Source organism: Ammodytes marinus (assembly GCF_949987685.1).
Source record: "Ammodytes marinus genome assembly, chromosome: 7".
Classification (NCBI taxonomy): Eukaryota; Metazoa; Chordata; class Actinopteri; order Uranoscopiformes; family Ammodytidae; genus Ammodytes; species Ammodytes marinus.
This window is the reverse complement of record NC_137211.1, coordinates 5295081-5319766: the sequence shown is the minus strand read 5'-3', so window position 1 is coordinate 5319766 and position 24686 is coordinate 5295081. Positions and strand designations below refer to the sequence as shown.

The following is a 24686-nucleotide window of genomic DNA, read 5'->3' as shown; positions in this document are numbered from 1 at the left end:
AAGTGTTTTCCTTATACAATTTCTAACCAGTGTGTCTTTGCCGTACTCCATGAATTGTTTTTACAAGTCAAAATGATGCACACTACACAACGCTAATTGGAAAAAATGGTTGAAATATCTGACCCGTGTATAAAAAAAATAATAAGTAAAAGTAAAAAAAAAAAAAAAAAAAAAAAAAAAGTGACAATAATATGCGGGGGGGAAAAAACTACTCCCTGTCCATTTCCACATATTGTGAATGGTTGTCGGGGGATTTGCTGTGAGTTTTACTTAAATGGAGTTTAACTGCGTGATTGCTGGCAAATGTCCGACAGCAGAGCTTACATTTGAACTTTGAGTCAGTGTCGTCGTCCGTGACTAAAGCCTCGGTTGCCCTGACGCTGAGGGCCTTGGACAGTTCTGGTTCCTCTACCTTCGACTGGTGCTCCACCGGCATTTTGCACATGTCTTTGATTTGGAACCCGAGATGGGATTCCAAATGGGCAATGAACCCCGCCGGGGACCTAAACTGGGAGGCGCAGTCGTTGCAGTAGAAGATCGGGTGGCCCGTGTCCATGTTCTTCAAGAATTTGGTCCCTCCGGTTTTCCGTAGTTGGTATTTTACATTCGCTAACCAATGGCTTATGGTAGTCATGGACAATCCGGTGAACTTGGAGATGTGCATGCGTTCCTGAGAGCCCAGGTCCGCCAGCAAGTACTTCCCCTCTGAAGTCAGGAAGAGGCTGGAGGCAAACTGAGCCTGCAGGATGAGGAGGTGGCGCGGGTTCCAGTTTGACTGTCTCCCCTTGCGCTTGTGGACGGAGTAAACCTCGGCAGACACATCCTCGAAGCGCCTGACGTCTGATTCCAGTTTCATAGTCGGGATCCTCGACTGTACAGAGTGTTTTGGGGTTGTTGCTTTCGGGAGAACTTTAACCATATCGGCGATGTCAGACAGCGCGTATTTCTGTGGCATGGGGGCGGATGGCTGTAGCAGTGAGGAACTTGCTGGCTTGCTGTGTTTGGATGATTTCGTCAGGTCTATGGGCTGGTCGTCATTCACAAAGAGAAATGTGTTATTATTATCGGGCCTGTTTCTCATTGCGTTTCCAAGCATCGACACCGGCTTCTCGTTGCTACGGTTAATGTCCGCGAAAAGAGACTTGTGAGTGTGGCCGGATCGTTTATCTCTACTGGAGTTATTGGGCTTGTTTGCTTTCCCCAGATGATTGTTGAGGACCGACTGCAGTGCACTGAGAGGGTTTATCCCAACAAGCATAGAGGAAGTGTCACTGAGGGGCTCTGATGAGGCGCTGCGTCCGTTGCTGGCAGTGGGGCTCGGTGTCTTGCCTCTGTCAGAGAAATCTGGGCTCGACTTGCCTTTGATCATCTCGCTGCCTTCATTCACACAGAACTCTGTATCCAGCTTTGAAGAGGAAGAGTCGTCGTCCTGACAATCGCTGTCATCACACTCCACCAGATCAAACTTAATATTCTGACTTTCTTTACCATCGCTAATGCCAACCTTTTCTTTTTTGATGTCCACTTTTTCATGCCGTCTCGGGGAAGCATCAACTCCTCCCAGGGCACTGTATAACTTTCCCTTTGGGGCGATGGGTCTCAGCTTGTGGTTAAATGTCTGCTTTAGCTGGGTGGGGGGGGACGCAGAGAGGGGAGAGCTTTTGATGAGGCCGGAGAGCTGATAGGCGGCGTGAATGCTGGGATAGGCGCTCCAGCTTGGAGTCCCCGTTTGAGCTTTATTGATGGCAGAGGCCACTGTGTTGGCTAAAGATTTGAGGATGTCCCCTCCTCCCCCCGAGTCCTGTTCAAGATCCTCCTCACGGAGATAAGGGTACTTAAAAGCCCCATTGCTTGCCTTTTGATCCTCACTCTCTGGCTTGTCATCTTTAGCTTCAGTTTCTTCCATTTTGTCTGATGTGCCTTCCCCCTGGCTATCCTTCTCACCGCTCCCAGGGGAAGGGTTTTTTGGAGACGCCTTTTCTCCCTCAGTGTCACTGGCTGCAGCGGGCTCGGCTAAACCCTGGAGCTTTTCTATGGCCAGGGGGTCGAGCGCTAACTGTTTACCCTTCTTAGAGGCAGAGTTTGTGACTTTGATGAAGTGTCCGGTGACCATCATGTGTGTGGTGAGCTGCTGAAGGGTCTCATGGGAGCTTCCACACTCCATACATTTGAGAATTTGAGACTTGCACGTCTCAAACTGCCAAGTGTAGCTCGCTCCGTTTTGATAGCCGTATCGATTGTTATTAGCATTTGAAATGCTGGCGGCCCGTTGTGCCTCAATGTAACCGGACACACCGGTGGTAGAGTCAGGGGAGCAAGGCCTCACTGTTTCAAAGGCCCTTTTCTTTGACGGGGGCAACATTTTCGGTGAGAGTATCGGGATGGGCTCTTTTAAAGGCACTTTTTGGTAATGCTTAGTTTTAATCATGTGGACGCTCAAATCCTGGAGAGAGTCAAAAGAATGGCCACAGAACATGCACTTCAAAACTTTCTGTGCGTCCTCTTTCCCTTCCATATCTTGCAAATTTCGTTTCCTAGACTTGGAGGACGAAGCGGAGGAATTGCTCTGCTTGCTGCCGCCGTGGTTGTTGTCCTGGTAGTGTCCGCTCTTGTTCATGTGCACGGTCAGCTCCACGATGGTGTCGTAAGCGGCGCTACAATCTTTACAGCGAAATCGGCTGGCCCCCGTGAACACAGAGCCGCAGGGTTTGGTGGTCTGCCTGTACAGATGGACCGAGCTGAAGAGGTTGGGTTTGGACGTGGGCTTTGGGGAGTGGTTCTGCTGCTGAAAGGTCTTAGAGAGCGCATCTTGGTGCCAGTCAAACTCAGTCTTGGTGCTTCCGTTGGTGCTGTCGCAGTTGGCTTTGCTGGTGTTTTTGCCGATTTTTAAGTCCATTCCCACACCCGTCCAGTAGGAGTCGGACAGGAAGTTTGCATAGGCCGCCCTCATTTTCTCCAAGCTTCCGCCGGTCGTCTCCTCCGTTTTTAGTTTCGGGCCGGGACTTTCCGCATCATCCTTCTGGCTTTCCGGTGGCGAGGAGGTTTTGAAGTCGGAGAGTCTGTCGCTGCTGTCGCTAAGGCGTGATTCCAACTCTGCCTCCTGATTGGATAGGACACTGACGGGAGAGTTCTGGTTGCTATAGGTGTTGGTGCTCTTGTTGTCTAGGTCTTTGTCGTCGGATAATTTAGGGCTGGCCTTCTCTGAGCCTTCCTCTTCAGTTTGAGGGTCGTTCTCTCCGTCTTCCTCAGGGATGGGCTCCTGAAGAACACCGTCTTCGTATACTAGAAGAAAAAAGAGAAGAGAAATGGAAATAAATAACATTAAAAACCCATTGTGGAAGATAAGATTAATGAAATGATATTACATTTTCTAAGGTACAGTCAGCAGACAACCCCAATATGGTATTAAAGGTGCACTATGTAACTTTTGGTGTGTCAGAGAATTGAACATTATTTAAGGTATATTCTCATAACGGAATAAACAAACTTTCCTGACAGGAAAATTGGACCCTGGAAAACGGTTAAAAGTTAGAAAGATGCACAAAAAGTAACACTTCCACTGTTGTTGTTTACAGCAGCAGGGCCCACAGTTTATATTACATGCATATTATAGTCTATTATAGTTTGGTTCTAGGTGCCTCAAAATAACTTAGTTTTGAGTTATGATGGTATACTTATTTAATACTAAGAACGAAATGAAGATAAATTTGTATTTCTGAAAGAACTGCAAGCTCTGCAAAGGTTGACAAGTTCCTCTCCCCTGGAATTGCTTAGTGCACCTTTAAGAATACATTTTTTTCACAGAAGCAGTTCAAGACAACATAATGGCATCTGCTTTGCCTTGCGAGGTGGGAGAGTATATCCGGACATGTCTTTACTAACAGACTGTTGTAACAGCACCATGTGATTCACGACTGGCCATTGCCTTAATGCTGTGTCCAAGGCTTTTTTTTGGCCTCAAGTTGAAATGTTTACAACAATCATTGGCCACTGAGTGACAAAAGGAAATTGATTCTTCTGGGAGCTGTTAAGTGTTATTGTAAACGACCTATTCCGTGGTGATTATAGACGCCTCAAAACTGCAATGAAAATGTAAAGCCTTCCGCTCTTCATAACACCTCAGCTTTTCCCTGCAGCCACACACACACACACACACACACACACACACACACACACACACACACACACACACACACACACACACACACACACACACACACACACACACACACACACACACACACACACACACACACACACACACACACACACAACATTTTAATGTCCCACATTGCTTTATCAATAACTTAAAGGGGCTTGGCTGAAAAAGCTGAGAAAATATTTCTTCAGAAGACGATTTCGAAAAAAATATGTTGCAAATGTGAATGCTGCTGATCATGCTGATTCAATTATAAGTGTTAAAACTAGACAATTATAGAAAAAAATCAACAGGCAATCCATCACGCAATTATATTTTCCCTGACAGTCTCATAAACAGCAATTACATCTTTCATTATTCACCTGTTCATTCTCCCAACTCATCGAGCACAAACATTATTGCTTCAATTAACAGATAATTAAACAACAGTATTTTCTAATTGACGTATTTCCCATCATCCAATTAGTGGGATCTCTGACTCAGCATAGAGGCGTTTTCATGTGGCTGCAGGGTCCGCTAAGAAAACAATATGAATATAGATACAGAGGATTAAAGTGTCCATTCTGACAATAACTATTTCAGATTCGTTGAGGCGAGAAATGGCATTCAAAAATGTTGTTTTTTTCAACCTCTGGTGCATTTTTAAGACTTGTACAAAGTGAAATGTAAAACAAGTTGAAGATAAAATCTGATCTGTGAAATCTTTGGATACACCAAAATAGAGATTTGACCTCTGGCTTTGTCCAAAATCTAGATTTTTGGTTTCTACAGAGATGCAAATGTTTGCATAATTACTTAAGTATTGCTAAACATTTCAGAAATAATTGTAATACAAAAAAATTAAATAATCGTTTTAATGTATGATATAAAGTTGCAAAGTTTCATGATTGTATCTATCGGTTAAAAATGTACCCTATTCAACTGCCATACATCTAACCATCTGGCAACCCACCTAACAATATCAAAACTAGTGTTAGCATGTATTTTGAAGACATCCTTCAATAAATGCAGTTTGTCAGTCTTGCCAAATATCTGAGATATTTCCACCTCACAGTCATGCCATCAGAAAATGTGCATTTTGAGGGGAGCTGTAGCAGATGTGCTTCTGAGTTAAATATAAATAGGACATAACAGCCCTGTCCAGGCACTTATGCATTTCGCTTGGTTAATATTTCTTCTTCTGAATAGAGGGCACTCCGTAGAGGGGATGGCTAAAGCCGAGGCACTCAGTAGTCCCACACTGGGCGGCCTATACAACGTCTTCCCTTCTTTGCCTGCTGAAAATAAGACTTTTTTTTCTCTTATTTTTATCAATATTTCACACAAGTGCCTCAGGAGAAACCCTGGAGGTGAATCGCCTACCGACTAATGGACAGAGATGGAGATGGGATTCGGACTTTCAAAACAAACATGGAGAATGGAACCTTGTGAACACTGAGCCTGCACACGCACACACACACGCGCACACACACGCGCACACACACGCGCACACACACGCGCACACACACACTACGAGCCCCAATGTGCCGTGACCTTGATCCACTCGCTAGGGATGTTTTGATTGGCCGACCGAGGATCGGTGCCCGGCCTCCAAAACAGCCCTTGATGTTAAGGGAGAGAGTTGTCAAGAGCACAGAGGTATGTTTTATTTATATGTCTTACATATAGTATTCACAGGGAAAGGAGAGAACACCAATGGCTGTGACAAGCTCCCAGTTGATGTCTTCTCGCTTCAAAGTCCTAACTAAAAGTGAAGGACTGGTAAGAACAAACACACCAAAGTGGGGGAGATGAGCATTTTTCCAGTCCACTAGTGATGGTTTAATAGAAAAAATGGCGCATTCCTAGTATAGACAGGCCGTCACTGAAAGGCTACGTCCTGCATATTTGATGTATAGCTTAGAAATTCACCAATACGTGCAGTTTAGCTTCATTTACCCTATGTGTAAGATAAAAGGGCTAAGTACTGTAAGTAAGCACTTAAAGAGGGGTCAGCAATTCTGGAGAACGCTTGTTGTCAAAATCACTTTTTGTCAAAAGACGTGAATATCTCTTCAGATCCACTACCTGTCCAGATCCATACCTGTGTGCGCTTTGAAAAAAAAATCCGGTGTCAATACAAAGGCTCTGTTAACTTGTATGTAAACAAAGTTGGCCCACTGTAGCTAGCAACATGTCCCTTTACAGAGTCTAGGCTGTGTATTTAGACCAGATTTTTTCCCCAGCGCACACAGATTACGGACAGGTAGCGGATCTTGAGGAGATATACACTAATTTTCCACAAAAAGTGATTTTGGCACTAGGCGTTCTCCAGAATCACTGACTCCACCTTTAAAACATAGTTTTATCAGTTTAAAAGTGGATGTTTTATGTGTTATCGTGGTATTTGAGGATGGGATTGACAGAGATTAACAGCTGCCCTTCCTGCTGTTCTATGGCTTTCTATCAGATGCCCTAAGTAGCCGACATCCAGAGGCACCAATTAACCTTCTGGCAGGGATCACTCTGAGATATCCGCATGTCTTACTCCGCTACTTGCACCATTTGTTACTGTGCTTTGCCAGCTATGGGTCTATACCACCACAGTTACTGCCTACCATGCCAAGCTGCATTACTCTTTAATACAAGATCAGGCTCAAGGACAACGCCACAACAACAGACAACACCTCCGAAAGGTCATTATACACTATACTGGCGCGTCATTGTATCAACAAAAACAAATCTCAACTTCTAAAGCACCTACATTTCATAGACTTTCCGGTAATAATTCTGAAGGTTATTACAGAATGATTTGATAATATGTTGTTAATTGTCTGATTAATGATACAAGCTGTTGTTAAAAACATGCTGAAAATGAATTTTTAAGACCTGTACATAGTATGTTTTGAATTATAAAATGAAAAATAAAGGCTTTATCCAAACCTGTAATACTTTTTTTTTTTCATGGAGATATCTGTAAGTTAGAAACGTTACCTTATTCATTTGCAGTGTCTCGCCTTAAAAAACAGGTAATGTCTGCTTTGAAAATGTTGTGTCTGACTCCCAGCGAGGCAACTGGCGGCCTAACTAGCCTTACTAAACAAGAGGCTGGCATGCCTCGCCTGAGATTTAGCATGTCATAAACTGCTGTAAAGCCTCCAATCTGTGTCACTACAAATTTATATCTTCAGACAGAGATATGCAAAGGTCAAAAAACCTGAGGTGTCCATCATAAATCAGGCAGTTGAAGTGTTTATAACCTTTATCCGTTAGAGCAGACTCTTGGCATAGAGGCCTGGATTTACACAAGCAGCAGTTTGTTCCTGAGCCAAAAGGCTTCCCCCCCCTTTACCTCTACATCTAAAGAAACCAGCTAACTGCATAGGAAACACTAGATTATACATTTACTGCTAGCATGCTGTGCACACACACACACACACACACACACACACACACACACACACACACACACACACACACACACACACACACACACACACACACACACACACACACACACACACACACACACACACACACACTTTCTTTCAACTGGATTGATGCTAAAGGCTTAAATGACAATACATTTCCATCTCAACTTTAAGCATGAGTATATCTTCATAGAATACAAGCTCCCTCTCTCCCTTGTGCGAGTGAGTCTATTCAACATCTGTCAGTCAATTTTTGAGACATTTGTGTGTGTGCCGGCTGTAATGCAAGTGGCATTCCCTTTCCAATGTTAACATGCCAGTAGAATCTTTTGTAAAATTTGAGAACATCAACATTTATCCCCTTCGGAAGGTCAACATTTCCTTCTTTTTAAATCTGACAAGCCACAGAGGAGAGACAGAGAGTTAGCTGCCCTGAAGAGTTTATATGCTCAATGGACAGCTGCAATACCCCAGCGCAGGACTTTTGCGAGAGTGTATATCCGCGGTAACACTATCTTCAGAGGAGATTGGGTAATTCATAGGTGCCAGTGACAGGTCTGAAACGTCCGTGCCACTTTCCCCGAGAGCGCTCTCTCTCTCCGGTTGTCTCAAGCTACAGTTTTTTTTTGCTGCCGGGTCGAATCGATATCTCTTTTTACCTCTCATTGATTGCGCTGGGTGGTGGGACCGACCTAAGCAGGGACTGTTATGACATTTCTAGATTTCCCCCTGTCCTTGGAACAATCAATTACACGCGCATGGCAATCAAAACCTCTTTGCAAAATGAACCTGCTCCATGACATTTTCATCTCCCCGGATTTATGCCATGCAGACGGGTGGTGGAGGAGGGTGGGTGGGGGGTGGGAGGACGGAGAAGAAAAAAACTAGGAGGCCTGCTGCTGGATCGGCAGAGAACAAGGTAACACCGTAGGTCACGATCACCGCACAAACTCCAGGCTTTCTGGGTAACTATTATAGGGCAACATGATTCTCGCTTAACATTTTATTTTATTTTTTTACGATTAACTGTGCAGCCCTACTAACTAGCATGTGTTTCTCCTACCTTTTTTGTCACTTAGATCTAAGTGCCCAATTAATTGTATCTGAACATTTGAAAAAAACACTTGTTATAAATAGGTGTGAAATGTCACTCGAAAAAAGTGACTCAATGTTCTAAAAACACAATTCAAAAAGTTGTGAAGCCTCTTTTGTATTTGTTTGCAACCTTGGAAACAGGACGGTTTGCTTATTAAAAAAAAAGTCACCATTGAATGATGTGATTTTCTTTAGAGAGCTATGATTAGAAACGAGACACACACACGTCACACGGTTTAATATTTGACAGTGATATCTGACTTAACTCAGAGAGAACAGTGTGCTCGTCAAGGATCAAATGGAAAACATTTTCAGACATTTTGACGATAGTCTTGATGACACATCTGAAAGTTTTAGTCTGAATTGATTCACAAGAGCTAATTCTGAGGCTCCGGAAGCCATCTGTAAGGATCTGTAAACACCCATCTCTTCATTGTTCCCTGTCAAAAAACAGTCTCTCTCCCCTCCCCAAAAAGTGAAGAAGAGCCCAGGGACATGGCAGTGTTAAGAGAGAACAATCCAATCCAGGCTGCTCCCTTTGACAACATGTGTCTGGAGGTTAATTGATATAACAAAGCAGTTTTTGACTTGCTTTTAGGAATCAGTGTTTAGTTAAGTTCCCATCTGACCCATTATATCATATCTACACTCTTAAATGACTACAATCATGCCTTTATGAAAGTACTTTAACGCTATGCATGTATACAGTAACTGCAACAATGTGATGTTTAAAAGCACTGAGAGAACTGAGCCTTAAAGAGGTACACAAAAATAAATAAAAAGGAAATGCATATTATTATATAATTTTCTACACTATCAAATCACGCCAATTTTGCATTTTTTCGGTATGATGTTGTATTAACAGTTTAAGGGTACACATTCTAGTGGAAAAAAATAAAAAAGGACAATGCGTAGACCGGACAATGAAAAGCGGTTTTAAAGGTTTAAAAAGAAGCCATGTAACCCCCCCACAAAGTGGTTTTGCTGAATCTTTTCTGAGGCTTTTGGCTACGAAAGCATGAGACGGAAACACTCATGTTAATTTTTGTATGCATGAAGGAGATGTTACTTAAAGCGCATTACGTCCTTCACTAAACACAAGCTATTCATGCAGATAAATGCCCTGCTTTCGTACACCCTCAACTTTAATATTTAATCGTCTAATATAATCAAATAAAAACTCCCAAGCTCAGAAAAGACACGGACAACTTAGAGGACAGATTGCGAACACACACACAGAAAAACGGCACAATGTGTTCAGATGGACCCAGTGCTCAGATTAATACGATGGGATCGCAAATATGACACCATATCCTGCCATCTGGCTGTTCATTTGGGCAAAAATGATCACAATAATTATGGCAATTAATCAAAACTGTTTTCACAACCAACATTCTGTTAACTAAAATTCACAGAGAACTTTGGAATGCGCAATCACCACACACACACACACACACACACACACAAAAAAGGCAGTCAGTCTGAGTTACTCAGCCGTTGAGCATAGTTTGAGTTATAGGTGGAATCAGCGACTGGTGAAAGTCTGTTGTCAAATTAGTGGATATCTCCTCACGATCCACAGTCTTTCCGGACTGTGTGCATTTGGTAAAATAATATCCAGGGTTACTACACAGCCTAGGCTCTGCAGACTGGTATGTAAACAAATATTATGTAAACAAAGGGGTCCCACCGTAACTAGCAACATGCCTGTTTACAGATCCTAGGCTGTGCATTAACACAGATTTTTTTATTTTCAGCGCACCAACAGTACGGACAGGTGGTGGATCGGGAGGAAATATTCAATGATTTTGACAAAACGCAATTTCAACAACAAACACTCTTCAGAAGCGCTGACTGCACCTTTAAATGCGTAATTGTATGCAATGACACAAATGTGCGGAAATCTATAAAAATCTATTGTTGCATGTTACACTGATGCTAATCATGATATTTACTGAGCCATATCAGATTGTCCTCCTGCCTAAAGCTCCAGGACCCCCCAAATCTCTCTCTCTCTCTCTCTCTCACACACACACACACACACACACACACACACACACACACACACACACACACACACACACACACACACACACACACACACACACACACACACACACACACACACACACACACACACACACACACACACACACACACACACACTCCGTGATGTCACAGAATGCTCCTTTTGATGCCTACGAGAAGCTTCTGCTCCGAGACGCATCAGTCGGCCCGTTGCCTAATTGGAAGTGAGCGGAGGGAGAGCATTGCAATCTGCACTCCAGCACCTCAGTCATCACTTTGAACGCACCACAGCCCGGCACAGCACATGGTGTTGCCTGGTGTTACGTCTCACCAAAGGGTCCCCTATCAGCACCGCTAGGTAGAAGGAAAAATATATATAAACTGTATACTGTATTTACAAACACACACACACACCATTCCCATCCTGTCTCACAGACCTTCACCAGAGAGGCAACACAAAGCCAGGTGGGTAGCTGTTATTTGTGTGTTCAGTATATATCATTTAAAGGGATAGAACCAGACATTAGTCATTTTTTAAATTACACAGGTGTATTATTCAGGTTGTAGTTTGTTTGGAAACTGGACTGGATTATATTGAGAGGAGTTTTCAATGTTTTGCTTTACAAAGATAAGATATTCTTTATATCTCCTTTTTCATTATTATGAACAAGCCCTTTCATTTACTGGCCGCTTCATAGGAGGTATTGTGCTGTTCTGTATAAGCTATACACAGCATGTCTCTCTCTCTCTCTTATTTGTCCTCTTCTGCTAACAAGGAAAAGGTAAACATAAACAATTCAAGGCGAGCGTGTACATGTAGGTTCAGATAACGTTACACAACTTGAAGTGGCTTAAAAGCTTCAGTGTATATATTGGTGTCAGATTATATGATGATCTTTTGTCTTGCCCCCGACTGATACAAAGTTCCAGTTGGCAAAGCACAAGCACAAGCCGGTTTCAACTCTAGAGTTTTTTTTTTTCCCAACACTATATATCTATCTAGTGGGGAGGGGAGAATTGAATAGCAGCATAGCAGCAGGCACCCTCGCTCTCCTCGCTCTGTCACTTGCCTTCTGAAGAGCCTCGTGACACGGACTCTCCAGGAGCGACATGATGGGGTCTGATGGTTCCTTTCTGCAGAATAGCAGTTTACCCCTCATTCACCCTTATCACAGAGAGTCAACCCATCATCTTTATACAGCGTGCCACTCAAAAAAACCCACACCGCACATATTGGAGCTGACCAGTCGAGCAAACACGGGGCCGCCAATATACTAATAATAAAAGACCATCTTGCCTTTGGTTCAAATTTCCCTGATTGAATGTCAGTCAGGAATGTTTGCGTGGCAGCAGGGGAGGAAGGAGAGAGAGACAGAGAGAAATAGAGAGAGAGAGGGGGACATTTTTTTTTAAAGGGACCATAGCCGGGCACACATAAGGCCTTTGTTCTAGTTATCTTTTTATGAGCTAGTGAGTGAAAGGTATGATGGCCTACACTGTTTGTTTTCCATGCCCACTAGCTTGAGACTAAATAAAGAGATTTTCAATTCCAATTCAGTTGTCTGTACAGTTTGTAAATATTTGTTTCGTCATATCATGCTGGTTTATTTTGCATTTGAGGAGACATTTATTTCCTTGGGATGGGCATGATCATTGGATGGTCGTTTTGTCCATCAAGTGACATTTTAGAGATCTCCACAAAACTCTCTCTGTATTTCTCAGTATGGCAGCGTTTACAAACTGCATTCGCCCCCCCGACACTGGCGCCAACAAAATGTTTCAGTTGTTGATTCTACTGCTGAGAAAAAACCTTGACGTACAGCAGAAGGAATAAAATCCATGCACAATCACCAAAGGCTTTCCTCTTGTAATGGCGCCAACAGAGTTGTTGTAATTACGCATGGTTACGCACTATAGCTTTAAGTTAAACAGTGGAACTTTAATTGCCTTGTCTAAGAGGATTGTTGGTGGACTACAGGTTCTTGTAATGAAGATCTCATGGAGGACAGACATGCTATATTCTATAGAAAAAAATTATGATTACTCAATGATTGATCGTTCATTTTCCCGATGATCGAATCTCATCCCTAGCAATAAGTATAAGAAAAAGCCGCCATTCTGCAAGTGTCCTTCACTCTTCTTCAGTTTGTTCCATTTAGACTTCCCCTGAGATCAGTAGACAACGTATATATACACAGTACATACAGTCACATACAGTCCCTGCATCATAAACTTCACATGAACCCTAAACACAGGCCCCTCCAAACAACAACAGCCCTCCATCAAGGTCAGGGGCCTGGATGAATCTGATGGTGCAGCTGGAAGAGACTGTGTGTGTGTATTTCTATTAAAACAATCTGCATTTGACGAACATGGCCCCGCCCCGCTGCTGTCCCTCTATGGATCTTTCATTAGATTCTGGACGAGCTCCAGCCTTTTAAGCTTTCCTTGTACAAGCAGTTTTATGCAGTTTTTCAGCAAAGGGAGGCATTTTTTTTATTTTTTTTTACACAATCCCAGTTGGTTAATAGTAGATTGCCACTTTTTCCCTTCATTAAATACAATGAGGCTACAGAGTTGAATTTGCAGCTGAAGCGCGCTACTGTCAGTTTCCCCAGTTGGGACCAAAGGGTGCTCTATGGCATGCTTAAAAAGGGGGGAGAGAGAGACGCGCATGCACCCGCCAAAAAACCTGGAGCTCTGTGTGGGACAAGATGAGCAACAGTAAGGAGAGGCAGAGAAATGCTTCCAAAAAAAAACAGCCTCGCTTTCCTATTCCATCCAGCTTTTCTCCCTATTCAGATTCATTTTAATGGCAAATTTGTTGTCAAGTGTCCTCGGCAAAAAATGATTAGGGCCTGCTGTTTCTTCTGAAAAGTGCAAACTTCTTGGATTTGCCTGGTGGTTGCGCATTGTCACTTTTTTTGACAGCCCCATTCTGAGAACAATGGCTGCCCAAATAGTGAGATGTGTGTTGGCAGGCAATAGTTGAAAGTTTCCACTCAAAACACAGGGCTTTCTTGCTGTTTGTGGGTATTCTGCTGTGTTGATATATCTAGATGTTGATTAGAATAGGGAGAAAAAAAAAGAAAAGGCAAGGAATTGGGCTCCTACTAAGAGCAAGGCACATCAAGCATTGTAAAGAGATTGACAGTCACTCCATTGAGCCAATTATTTCTGTTCATAAGAAAACCTGTTTCTATAAAAGCTGGTTAAAAGACTATGCACTCATTGTTCGCAGTGTGTGAATTAAACTACTGGTGGAATTTAAAGTAGAAGCAAAACGCATTTCATAGGCAGCACTTAGTGTTGCTTTTTTACTACATGGCATAATTACACACATAATATTGTTTCCATTAACTGTTTAAAAGTCGAACGCAGTACTTCTGAGAATGAATCCATGAACGGAACAATGTGAACCATAGTCTAACCTAGGTATATGGGTGTTTTATTGCGTTTTGAAATTTTGGCAAATTATCCTCAAGTCACCTTTTATACAACATACTAAAACCAGATGTAGGGCCCTGTGTGTGTGTGTGTGTGTGTGTGTGTGTGTGTGTGTGCGTGTGTGTGTGTGGGATACACTATATAGTTACATAAAGCACTTTGTGTTACCTTATTGTGTATGGAAAGTACTATTTGATATTTTGCCACACTGCAAACATCAAATACCAAATGTTTTATACCAAATGTAAATAATATTTCCACTGGAGAAAAAGTCAGTTCAACACAAATATTTTCTCTACATCTCGCTCTGTATCCTCATTTAGCCCGGGAGTGAGCGGCGTGACATACGTAAGGTGTTGAGCGTTAATGGAGGAGGAGTAGGTGAGGAGCAGTGCGGGGCCTTTCTGAATCATTGCATGGGAGAAAGTGGCTCATTTATTGAAAAGAAGGTAGGCGGACGAACCAACGCAGCAGAACGGAACTGATACCCTGCGTGGCTGTAGGTTGTGCACCGAGGATGGGGGAGGAGTGAGTGAGTGAGGTGGTGTGTGTGTTTGTGCGTGTGTGTGTGTGTGCGTGCGTCTGTCTGTTTGTGTGTGAGCGTGTGTGAGTGTCTGCGTGCATCTGTGTGTGTGTGTGCGTGCGTGTGTCTGTCTGTGAGTGTGCGTGTGTGTCTGTGTGCGTGTGTGTCTATCTGCTTAGTGTCTCTGTGTGTGTATGTGTGTGTGTGTGAGTGTGTGTGCGTGTGTGCGTGTCTCTGTCTGTGTGTGTGTGCGTGTGTCTCTGTATGTGTGTGTGTAAAAGGAGGTTGAGGGGAAGGCGGAGACCAGCGCGACAGAGGAACGGTTAATGGAAATGAGTGACAGGCTTTCAGAATGATTTACAACGGGTGGCGCTGCGGCAGAGCCCGGCGCTTGATGGATGATCCTGGAAGACGGAGACGAACCATAAATCATGTCTTTGAATCATTGACAGAGATAAAGGAGGGGGAGAAAAAGCAATGGCATTGACGTTCATTCTTCCAATAATGTACATTGACGAGTTACACTACGGAGCCTTAATTAAAAAGTGAACACGGGTCTTCTCCCCCCTCTCTCTTTCTCTCTCTCTCTCAGCCCCTCCCCACCACACACACACACACACACACCTCCGCGGGCTACGCTAGCTACCCCCCTCCATCCCTCTCTCTTCTTCTACACATTGCGATATCAATGGTAATTAAAGATGCAGTAGTATCCCGGGCAACCTGTCCCATAGCCACTTCCTGATTCCAAGCTTCCCCACAAGCAGCAGCCAGATTAGATAAGTGCTCCACTGAAAGATAATGTCACCTCCTCAACAATATCTATGTGGTGGAGTCTGGCCCATTTGTTTCTACATCTGCAAACACACACACACATGCACGCACGGACGCACATACACGCGTACACAAAGCTAGCATTCACGCACAGACACAGACACACACACATGCGCACACACACACACAAACTAAGATGAGTGGGCGACAGGCTAGCTTTATTTCTTTAAAAGAAAAAACAAATAGGAACTCTAGGGTTATTTACACATGAATGGGCAACAAACTCAACATAAATAGTATTCAGTTTGAGAGGTTACTACGAAGCAGACAGTAACATTGTTTTTTTTAAGCACTGGTCGATTTTGAGATTTTTGTCTATTTTGCTTCCATAACATGTCTTCTTTCATACTAGTATAAACAAACCATGTTTGACAGACATTATCTCAACATAATTTTTTTTTAATACTAAGAAACTCGACTAACATCAATAATCATTTATCTAATCATTCTTAGCACTATTCCAAAGGTTATTATAAAAGGATTTCTTTGTATGTTGATAATTTTCTGATTTTTAACTCTGGCTTTATCCAACATCTATATTTTTATTTTTTTAAAGTTATGCAAATGTACAAATATATGTTAGATATTGCCATACTTGCATATTTGTTCAAACATTTCTGCAAAAAATGTAATGGAAAAAAATCATTCTTTTAATGTAAGTAATCAACTGGCCAAGTTTCATGATGTTGTCTATAAGTTAAACATCATACCCTATTCAACTGCTGTGTCTCTCTTCAAAGGAATTCTTGGGTAATACACACATGAATGGACAGCAAACTAAACATAAACGGTCTTCAGTTACAGAGGCTACCATGTTGGTTTTTACCCTATAAAACATCATTAAAAATGTATCATGAGAAGGAATATTAGATTATTTCCCCCCTCTGCTTGCTATTGAATTATTCTTCTCACCAAACCCTTGTCTTTAAAAACGGTGGTTGTTGTGTCTTAAGTGCAGATGGGACGTTGATAAACAGGAGGGGGGCCTGAATGAGTGGCATTCCACATCAGCTGAGCCTCCCCTTAAAGTGCACACACAATAGAGCAATGAGGTGAACGTAATCCTTAACATCTGTCTGATGTGTCCTACACGCACACGCTGTTTGTTCAAGTTCTAGGAAAGACATTAGTGAAGAGAGGAGAGAGAGAGAGATAGGGAGAGAGAGAGAAAGGGAGAGAGAGAGAGAGAGAGAGAGAGAGAGAGAGAGAGAGAGAGAGGAGGATATATCAATTCATGCACTAGTTCTCCAAAGGGGATTAAGCAAAGGCCTCTGTTGTCTGTCCTTCTTCTCGCTGCTCTGGCAAAACAAAATGGAGAAGACACTTGCCCTACTAATACAGATGCCCTCTTTCATGACACAATGTAGCAAACAAGCATCTATTTGAATTAGGGCTTTGATATTTTCTTTCTCAAATGCGATTAATCACTGAATTTCCATACTTAATCGCAAATTAATACTTAATAAATCATTTCATAACCGTTTTTAGGTCCATATTAACAATGTTGCCATGATTGTGGATCAAGTGAATGCAAAGAAAGTTACTTCATGAACTTGACTTTTAGGTTTATTTCAAAAAGGAATTCAATGTGCTTGAGGTGGATAAAAAAACGTATACAATAACGAGGCAAATCTTTGTATTTTGGGTAGTAGGATACAGTGTCTATTTGAGGCCTCTTGATCAGCCTGCTTTGCCCCAATGTGATAAAGGACAAGTGATGATAGTATAGCATTGACTATGGGCTATATACATTGAGACTGGGGGGCTAGTCGGTCAGTCCAATGTGTATGGGGATATTCACCGACACAAAAACACAAACTGAAAAGACGACACACACAAAGCTGTCCCTCTCGCTCTCTCCATCCCTGTCCCGCTGTGAGAAGACGTTTTGGCAAGCTAGAATGGAAACCAATACACAATGGTCATCTAGCATTGAAAAGCTGTGGCGATGATATTGGGTCGGACAAGAGGCTGCCCTGCCCAGTGTGTGTGTGAGTTCATGTGTGTGTGTATGAGAGCGAGTTCATGTGTGTGTGTGTGTGTGTGTAATTTCCGTGTGTGTGTGTATGAGAGAGAGTTCATGTGTGTGTGTAATTTCTGTGTGTGTGTGTGTATGAGAGAGAGTTCATGTGTGTGTAATTTTTGTGTGTGTGTGTGTGTGTATGTGTGTTGTCATGTGTGTGTGTGTTGCCATGTGTGTGTGCATGTTTATGAATGATTCATGGGTTAACGCAACACAACACAGAAGATCACACGCTCCCGATCTCAGCATCATTTTCATGTGAAGCCTTGAAGTTGTTAATATCATGTTTGATCGCATCCTTGCATCAAAACACAGTTTGATGGACAAGGGAAATAATTACTTGTCATTCAAGTGTCGGAGGTTTCTTCTTCTCTCCTTTTTTTGTTGCTGTTAAACATGTTCCTCTGTTAAACACTTTTTACCTCCCGAACTGCAAAACGCTCCGACTCCACTTTCAAGTCACTTGCACTTGAAAATAAAAAAAATTAAAGGTGCAGTTTGCAGTTTCAGAGGAGGGGGATTTGTTTACATTTGCAGAGCCCGCTGTTAGCTTACAAAACATATTTACTCTACATTTAATTCTAAGTATTGAATAATGCTATCATCATAAATAAAATAGCAAAAATATTTTGAGGAACCTGGAACTTAAGACTAGAATATGTGTGTAAACCAAACTGTGGGCCTTGCTGCTGTAAACAACAACAGTGAAACAGTTACTTTTCAGGTAACTTTAACTTCAAACAATGTTACAGGGATCCAATTGTCCCGTGAGGAAAGTTTACTTTTCAGTTTTGAGAAAATACCTAAGAAATGTTAAACTTCTCTGACTGACACACCCAAAGTTACATAGTGCACCTTTAAACTATTTATTTCGATTCAAACCCGTAAACAAACAAATCTGTGCCAGTAAAACTTACTGTTCAAATGAATGAGCTGAAAGAGTTTGAGCGTAATGGACTTCTCGGCAGCCTCAGTATTTAGAGAACAATAGCTGTGGATGATCTTAAATGGTCTTAAAAGATGATCCATACGGTAATGAAGCCAGCTCTGCCTCTGGCCGGGTGCCCAAATCGGGGACATAATCAACGTCTCGGGGGGGATACGCTGGAGCTGCTGATACCAAACAACAGCCCTCCACTTGACCGTTGTGTGTCCTCTTTAAAAAAATTAAATAATAATAGAATAGTCTGTTTGTCGTTACACACTGCAGATTCTGAATGCTAAATAGATTCAAGTTCCAAATTGAATGTAAGTTTGTTGTCACACGTTTTGTCTACAAAGATGTATCAATGAGAAGATTTGTAAACGTTTTGATATTATTATTAATAATACATAAATACCATATTCATAAATGCAAATTTCAGAAATCTAAGCTGTGCTTTAAAGTAGAGGCTGCTATGATTTGATTATGATTGCTTAGTTGAGTCTTGAAATCCTGTAAAAATAAATAATGTATGTCTGCTGTCCAAATCCCATGATGTCCATTATGACTTAAAACTTGCCACTTGCTGAACTGTAATCAGATGAGCTTTAATGTAATTCTAATGTCTGTATTTGTTTGTGTATTTTGTTTAACAAAGTTTTATTGACCCCCCCTAAAATTCAAATTCAAATTCATAGCATGTGTTTGGGGGGCCGTCCGCTGGGACCACAGAGCAGCATGACGGCTCTCAAACCAACTGGGTCTTCTTAGAAAAAGGCTCTGCATGTTACTGTCCAAAGCCCCCCTCCCCTCCACTCCTTCCTTCCCTCTTTCTAACTCTTCTGCCCGGACCACCCTGCTCGCCGTGTTTCCCTACATGACAGGGAGATGCTGCTCAGGCCTTGGACTCATCGCATTGTTTTTCTTGGACCGGGGTGAAAGCAAATAGCAAGCTAAAAGGGCCCCGGCGCTCGCAGTAAAAAACCAAAAACCCGTGCAGTCATTCATCAAAGCCTAGACAAGTCCCTACTCCCCCTACCGACTCTACCACCAACCCCCCCTCAAGGCACGGCCAATATCTCCTCATCCACCCCCCCCACACAAACACTCTGGGTTTTAACTATAGGACTCCAAATAATTCCAGAAATGACAAATGATACTTATATCTCTGGCCTGTGCCGAATCAATAAGCATGCAGAACAACTATCCATCTTGAGAGGTATTGACAGGCGCGGGCTCGGAGAGAAGCACTTGGTGGCTTTATTCAGGGATTGGGATGGGGAGGGACGAGGGAGAGAAGAGGGGAAACAAGTGCAATCACTCTTAGATTACAATGAATCCGCCTCCAACACTGTTAATAACCCGCTACAGGAACTAGCAGCATCCAGAGATCATACATGCGATCCAAAGCGTATATTTTCTTTGTTTTTACTATAACACAACTGACTATAAAAAGTGCGTAGTTTGCATGCAGTATAGGCATACCATTGGGACTTACTTTTACTTCTTTATTTCGTCATAACATCGCACCTTGAACTTGACTCTTGCTTATATATCAGTCTCATCGCTGGTTGTTTTTACTCAGTCGAGTGGATTTTTGCCCAGAATTTGCCAAAAAGGCTTAAAATTACAACCGGATGTACAAGCAAGTAGGGCATCTGGTTATTTTCTCAGCATGCTGAATTTGACCAGATGTATTGGGGCATCCTAAATCTTTTTCTGTCATACTCAATGGAGTAATGGATATAGCAACGTAGCCATTTTCTGAAAAGCATAAAGGAAAAGAGGAGCTAACTGACCATTTGTAAAACCATATGCGCGACCTCCTGAACTGGGGGTAGGGGGTGTTATTTTGACAGGAGCACCTGCACATGTTTACATGGCAGTTTGTGTGCTGTGTATGAGCTGATGGGTGGCGATACGGCGCCTCTCTGGTCCCCCGGCTGCATCGCGGCAGCTGACAGATAGCACTTCAGAGCAGCTTTAGCCGCAGCTCCCCTTGAGGGGCTGTGATTGATGACTCGCACTGCCACCTAGATCCATTTTCTCCTCCAATCTGACTCCTCACAGGTAAAGAGTGGAGATCACAACACACACACACAGGCACACACAGGCACAAACACACATACACACACACACACACACACACACACACACACACACACACACACACACACACACACACACACACACACACACACACACACACACACACACACACACACACACACACACACACACACACACACACACACACACACACACACACACACACACTCTCTCTCTCATCTCCTATCAAATTCAAGTGGGCTCATTTCCTGCAAAGCAGTTTGCCAACAGTACGACTTCCAAAGCATCTACTTTGAACAAATTAAAAAACCGAATTGTACAAAGCGCAAATAATTTGAACTAAATGCCTCGCACAAACCATTTTAGATCCTTGAACATTACCAAGGATCAGATAAGTAAAGAGGGAAAAGGCTCTAAGAGAGAAGGTTTGCAGGCATAATGTCATTAGCAGGGAAAACTGCTATAAGAACCAGCCAGGACCCCTGCAGGTCTGAAGGCATTTAAGAACATTTAGCTTAGCCATCTGGTAGACAATTACACAGGAACAAACACACCGCCTCAGCAAATAAAGCTTGGCTCATCAATCACCAGAATGGCCAGAAGTTGGGCCTGTTCTTCCCCCTGATTTAATAACCCCATGAACTGCAGTGTTCCTCAAACCACAAGTCTTCAAGTCAAGTGGAGAACAACCCGGCACACTTTGCACACACAAAAAAAAGGTTTCTGGAGAATGTATTCTAGAATGTAGGCCTATTATTTATCTATGCATTGATTTTTTAGATAATGTTTTGTAAGTTTTTACTTTTCTATGTAATTTTTGCAGATAAGATTGTTTTCATTGGTATTTTTTAGCATTTTTTTGTAGCACCTTGATTAGCACTGGATTCGTTGCTCATAGTGTGAAAGTCACGTAGGCGCAAATTAATTTTTAATTTAAACGTTTACAATATGTTTAATCGATTGTAGATATAATTAAATATTTCAGTGCTTATCAAAGGAATTAAACAGTAAATGAAGAGGGCTCCTCCATTGTTATTTTGCACCAGGCTGCAAATATAGATGGAAGTTAAAAAGAAGTGCGAGGTAAAAAAAAAAAAAAAAAATACCATTTAAAACATTTGCTGTTTCCAGTCTCAAGTAGTTTACTTAATTAACATTTGCCCCGCACTTTTAATTGCAATCACACTTTCCCATGGGACGCGAATGTGGATTGTCTGGTAATTGCAGATGTTGATATGAGATGGTGACACAATGTCAAGTCTATTTCTCAAAATTATAGAACAAAAAAAAGAAAGGGAAGAATAATCAGGAACGCGAAGCCACTGAATGAACCCTTGAATTAACGAACAAGAGTGTGAAAAACTACTCAAGATATACTGACCCACACTAGCACTACGAGGAAAAATACTTGCGAGATACTGAAGACAAAAACATTGTGTTTTCAAGCACTGGTCTATTTTGAGATGTTTGGCTATTTTGCTTCCATAACATGTCTTCCTCATAAAAGTATAAATAAAAGGTCCAAAATGTAGATTGAGGTGTGTATTGTATTACACCTTGTCTGTTTGCATCTGTATATTTGTATTGTCTGTATTTTTAAAGACCTATACATAGTAATTCTCAATGTATAAAATGAAAGAAGGATGTGTCAAAATGTATTCTGTAAAAACTTCTGACTCTAATATGTTGTTAAAATGAAAAACATATTTTCACTCTGGCTTTATCTAACATCTACATTTTAGTTTTTTAAAGAGACACATCTTCATGCATAATTAGTTAGATACTGCCAAATGTGCATATTTATTCAAAATTTCTGAAAAAATTGTAAAACAACCAATTTTTTTTTAAATGTAGGTAATCAACTGCTAAATTCTCATGATGATATCTGGGCCTAAGTGAACAAATATTACCCTATTCACCTTGCATTCTCTCACTTCAAAAAGGCTTAGCAGATCCGGCCTGTATTTCACCTGAATGGAGGTCAGTCTTTGTCAGTTTCACCCGGGTATATGTTTCCTTAGCCAAGAACATATTCATGTGTGTTTCTGGGTTGTGGCCCTGTTTGGCCCTTATGTGGGAAAGAACGATAGAAAGAAAAGAAAGAAAGAAAGTAGGCCACCTCCGCGCTCTCTCTCTCTCCTATTCTCCCCTGAACACGCGTCACCTGCCAGCTCATGTGGCCCGAGCCCAGAGATGTGAACAGGTCTGGCAAGAACCAAATGTTTTCCTTTACCTCTGGGGCATCTTACACTCTCCTTTAAGCAGGCGCTTGGCAGGCTAACATGTCAAGATACCGGCCCTGGGACTCCGCGCCTCCGGGAAAGGGTCACGCACTCACAGAGCTTAGGTTCACAAAACATCAAGATATGAACTCCTCTAGAAAAAGGAATGGAAGGCAACCCCCAGTCTCTGTATTGTATAGTTCTGGAGCCTCATAGCTAAATATTAAAGATGCTCCGATCCACTATTTTTTTTAAAGATAATTTTTTGTCATTTTCAAGTTTTATTTGACAGTTCAAAGGTGAAATAGGGAGAGAGGGCGGATGACCTACAGTAAAGGTCCACAACACTATTAATATAATATAATATTGTTTTTTTTTTTTTTTTTTATTGTTTAGTTCTGACTTGATTCCGATATCTGGGTTTTGGATATCGTCCGATACTGATACTGTCTAATATTAGAATTATTACTTTAAAAAAATGTGTTGGTGATTATATGTGTAAGTTTATAAAGGCTAAAGCAACACAGCAATCCTAATTTAAAATGGAAAAACATACAGAAAATGCAAAAAGGCTTAAATGTATATCTGAACTTCACCTCCTTCCAAAGGTATAACATTGAATTTTCTTTCATGGTTAAAAATAATTACATAAAAAAAAACTGACTGTAGAATTGGGATTGGTGGTGTCAGTCCTATATCCAATGAGTGGATTGTAGCCATATCAGAATGAATACCAATATTGTATTAGATCGGTCCCATCCCTACTAAATATAACCAAAATAACGTCAACGTCAGATGTGTTATATCAATGCAGTCGTACAGATAAAGACAGACCAAAGGAAAGCATTCGGGATCATTGTGTTTCAGAACTGATTCCCAACACATTGAAAACCTGAAAATATGCTTCATTACACCCTTATGATTTGATGTGTGTTCACGTTATTTGATGGATCCACATTCTACTGGGCAGCGGGGGGGGGGGGGGGGGGGGGGGGAGGGGGCTAACCTCAACACGTCTATTTCTGGCTGAGGACTTGCTGACAGCACATTTAACTTTGTGATCCGCACATGAGACAGCTAACAGTCGCTGACAGCCCCCCCCCCCCACCCCCCGTTTCCCTATACAATCACCTTATTGACACTATGCTTATTTGGTTAAGGGGCTTCAACTAATATCGAATGAGAAAAAAAAATTAATAAATAAAAAAAAATATTGGTATACAAATATCACAAAGAAAAAAAGGTTTGATTTCAAGCCAAGCGTATGGAAACCAGTCGTAGTTCCTTTAGGGAGGTGTAGTGGGAGGGGGGGCGGTGGGTTTGGGTGAGGGGGCAGCGGCTGTCTAAAGAAGCCTGATTTATGATCTACTCAGTTTTGCATGTGTGTTCACAGGTTTGTGGGAGTTACACTCAATTAGAGCAGCAGGGGTTTAGGAGTATGTTTTTTTTGTGTGTGTGTGAGTGTGAGGATAAGTTAAAGCTTGACACGTTTATTTTCTACCAGTGCAGCAGCTGAGGAGCCGGTGACAGCCTATCAAAAGTGCTTCTTTTTTTTTCTTTGATCACCAGAAACTCAAAAGTGTTGGGAAATAGTCTAACCGTCCCTGACAAGTGAGAAAGAGAAAAAGCGTAAAAAAGGAAACACAAAAATGTTTATAAAGCACAATCTTAAATACCACCAGTCAACATCCGAGAAAAAAGCAGGAAATAAATAACTGTATGGTGGAAGATGAAAGATGTCATCATTTAGCAGGACAACAAGAAAAGCTGACAGTGCTAATCAAATTTGGTAAAAATTCAAATTAGCTTAAATATAATGTGTTGCAAAAAGCGTGACCAAGGCACTTGCATTAAAAAAAAAAAAAAAAAAAAAGACTGAGGAGCAACTTAATGGATTCAGCAGGACCAAATCCGCCCAATTACAAGTTAAATGCCACGTCCCTTCACAATTTA

The 24686-nt window shown here is 41.9% G+C and overlaps 1 protein-coding gene across 1 annotated transcript in view; it reads right to left on the bottom strand.

Annotated features, from left to right (window-relative positions):
• Positions 1-208: 208 nt before the first annotated feature.
• tshz2 (teashirt zinc finger homeobox 2) overlaps positions 209-24686 on the bottom strand; it is a gene marked incomplete at both ends in the record, with an annotated part of 48209 nt that continues 23731 nt past the window's right edge. Inside the window, one exon of the mRNA XM_080030409.1 lies at positions 209-3282. Within this exon, the coding sequence (XP_079886535.1) occupies positions 209-3282 (3074 nt within the window). The remainder of the gene's footprint in view (positions 3283-24686) is intronic.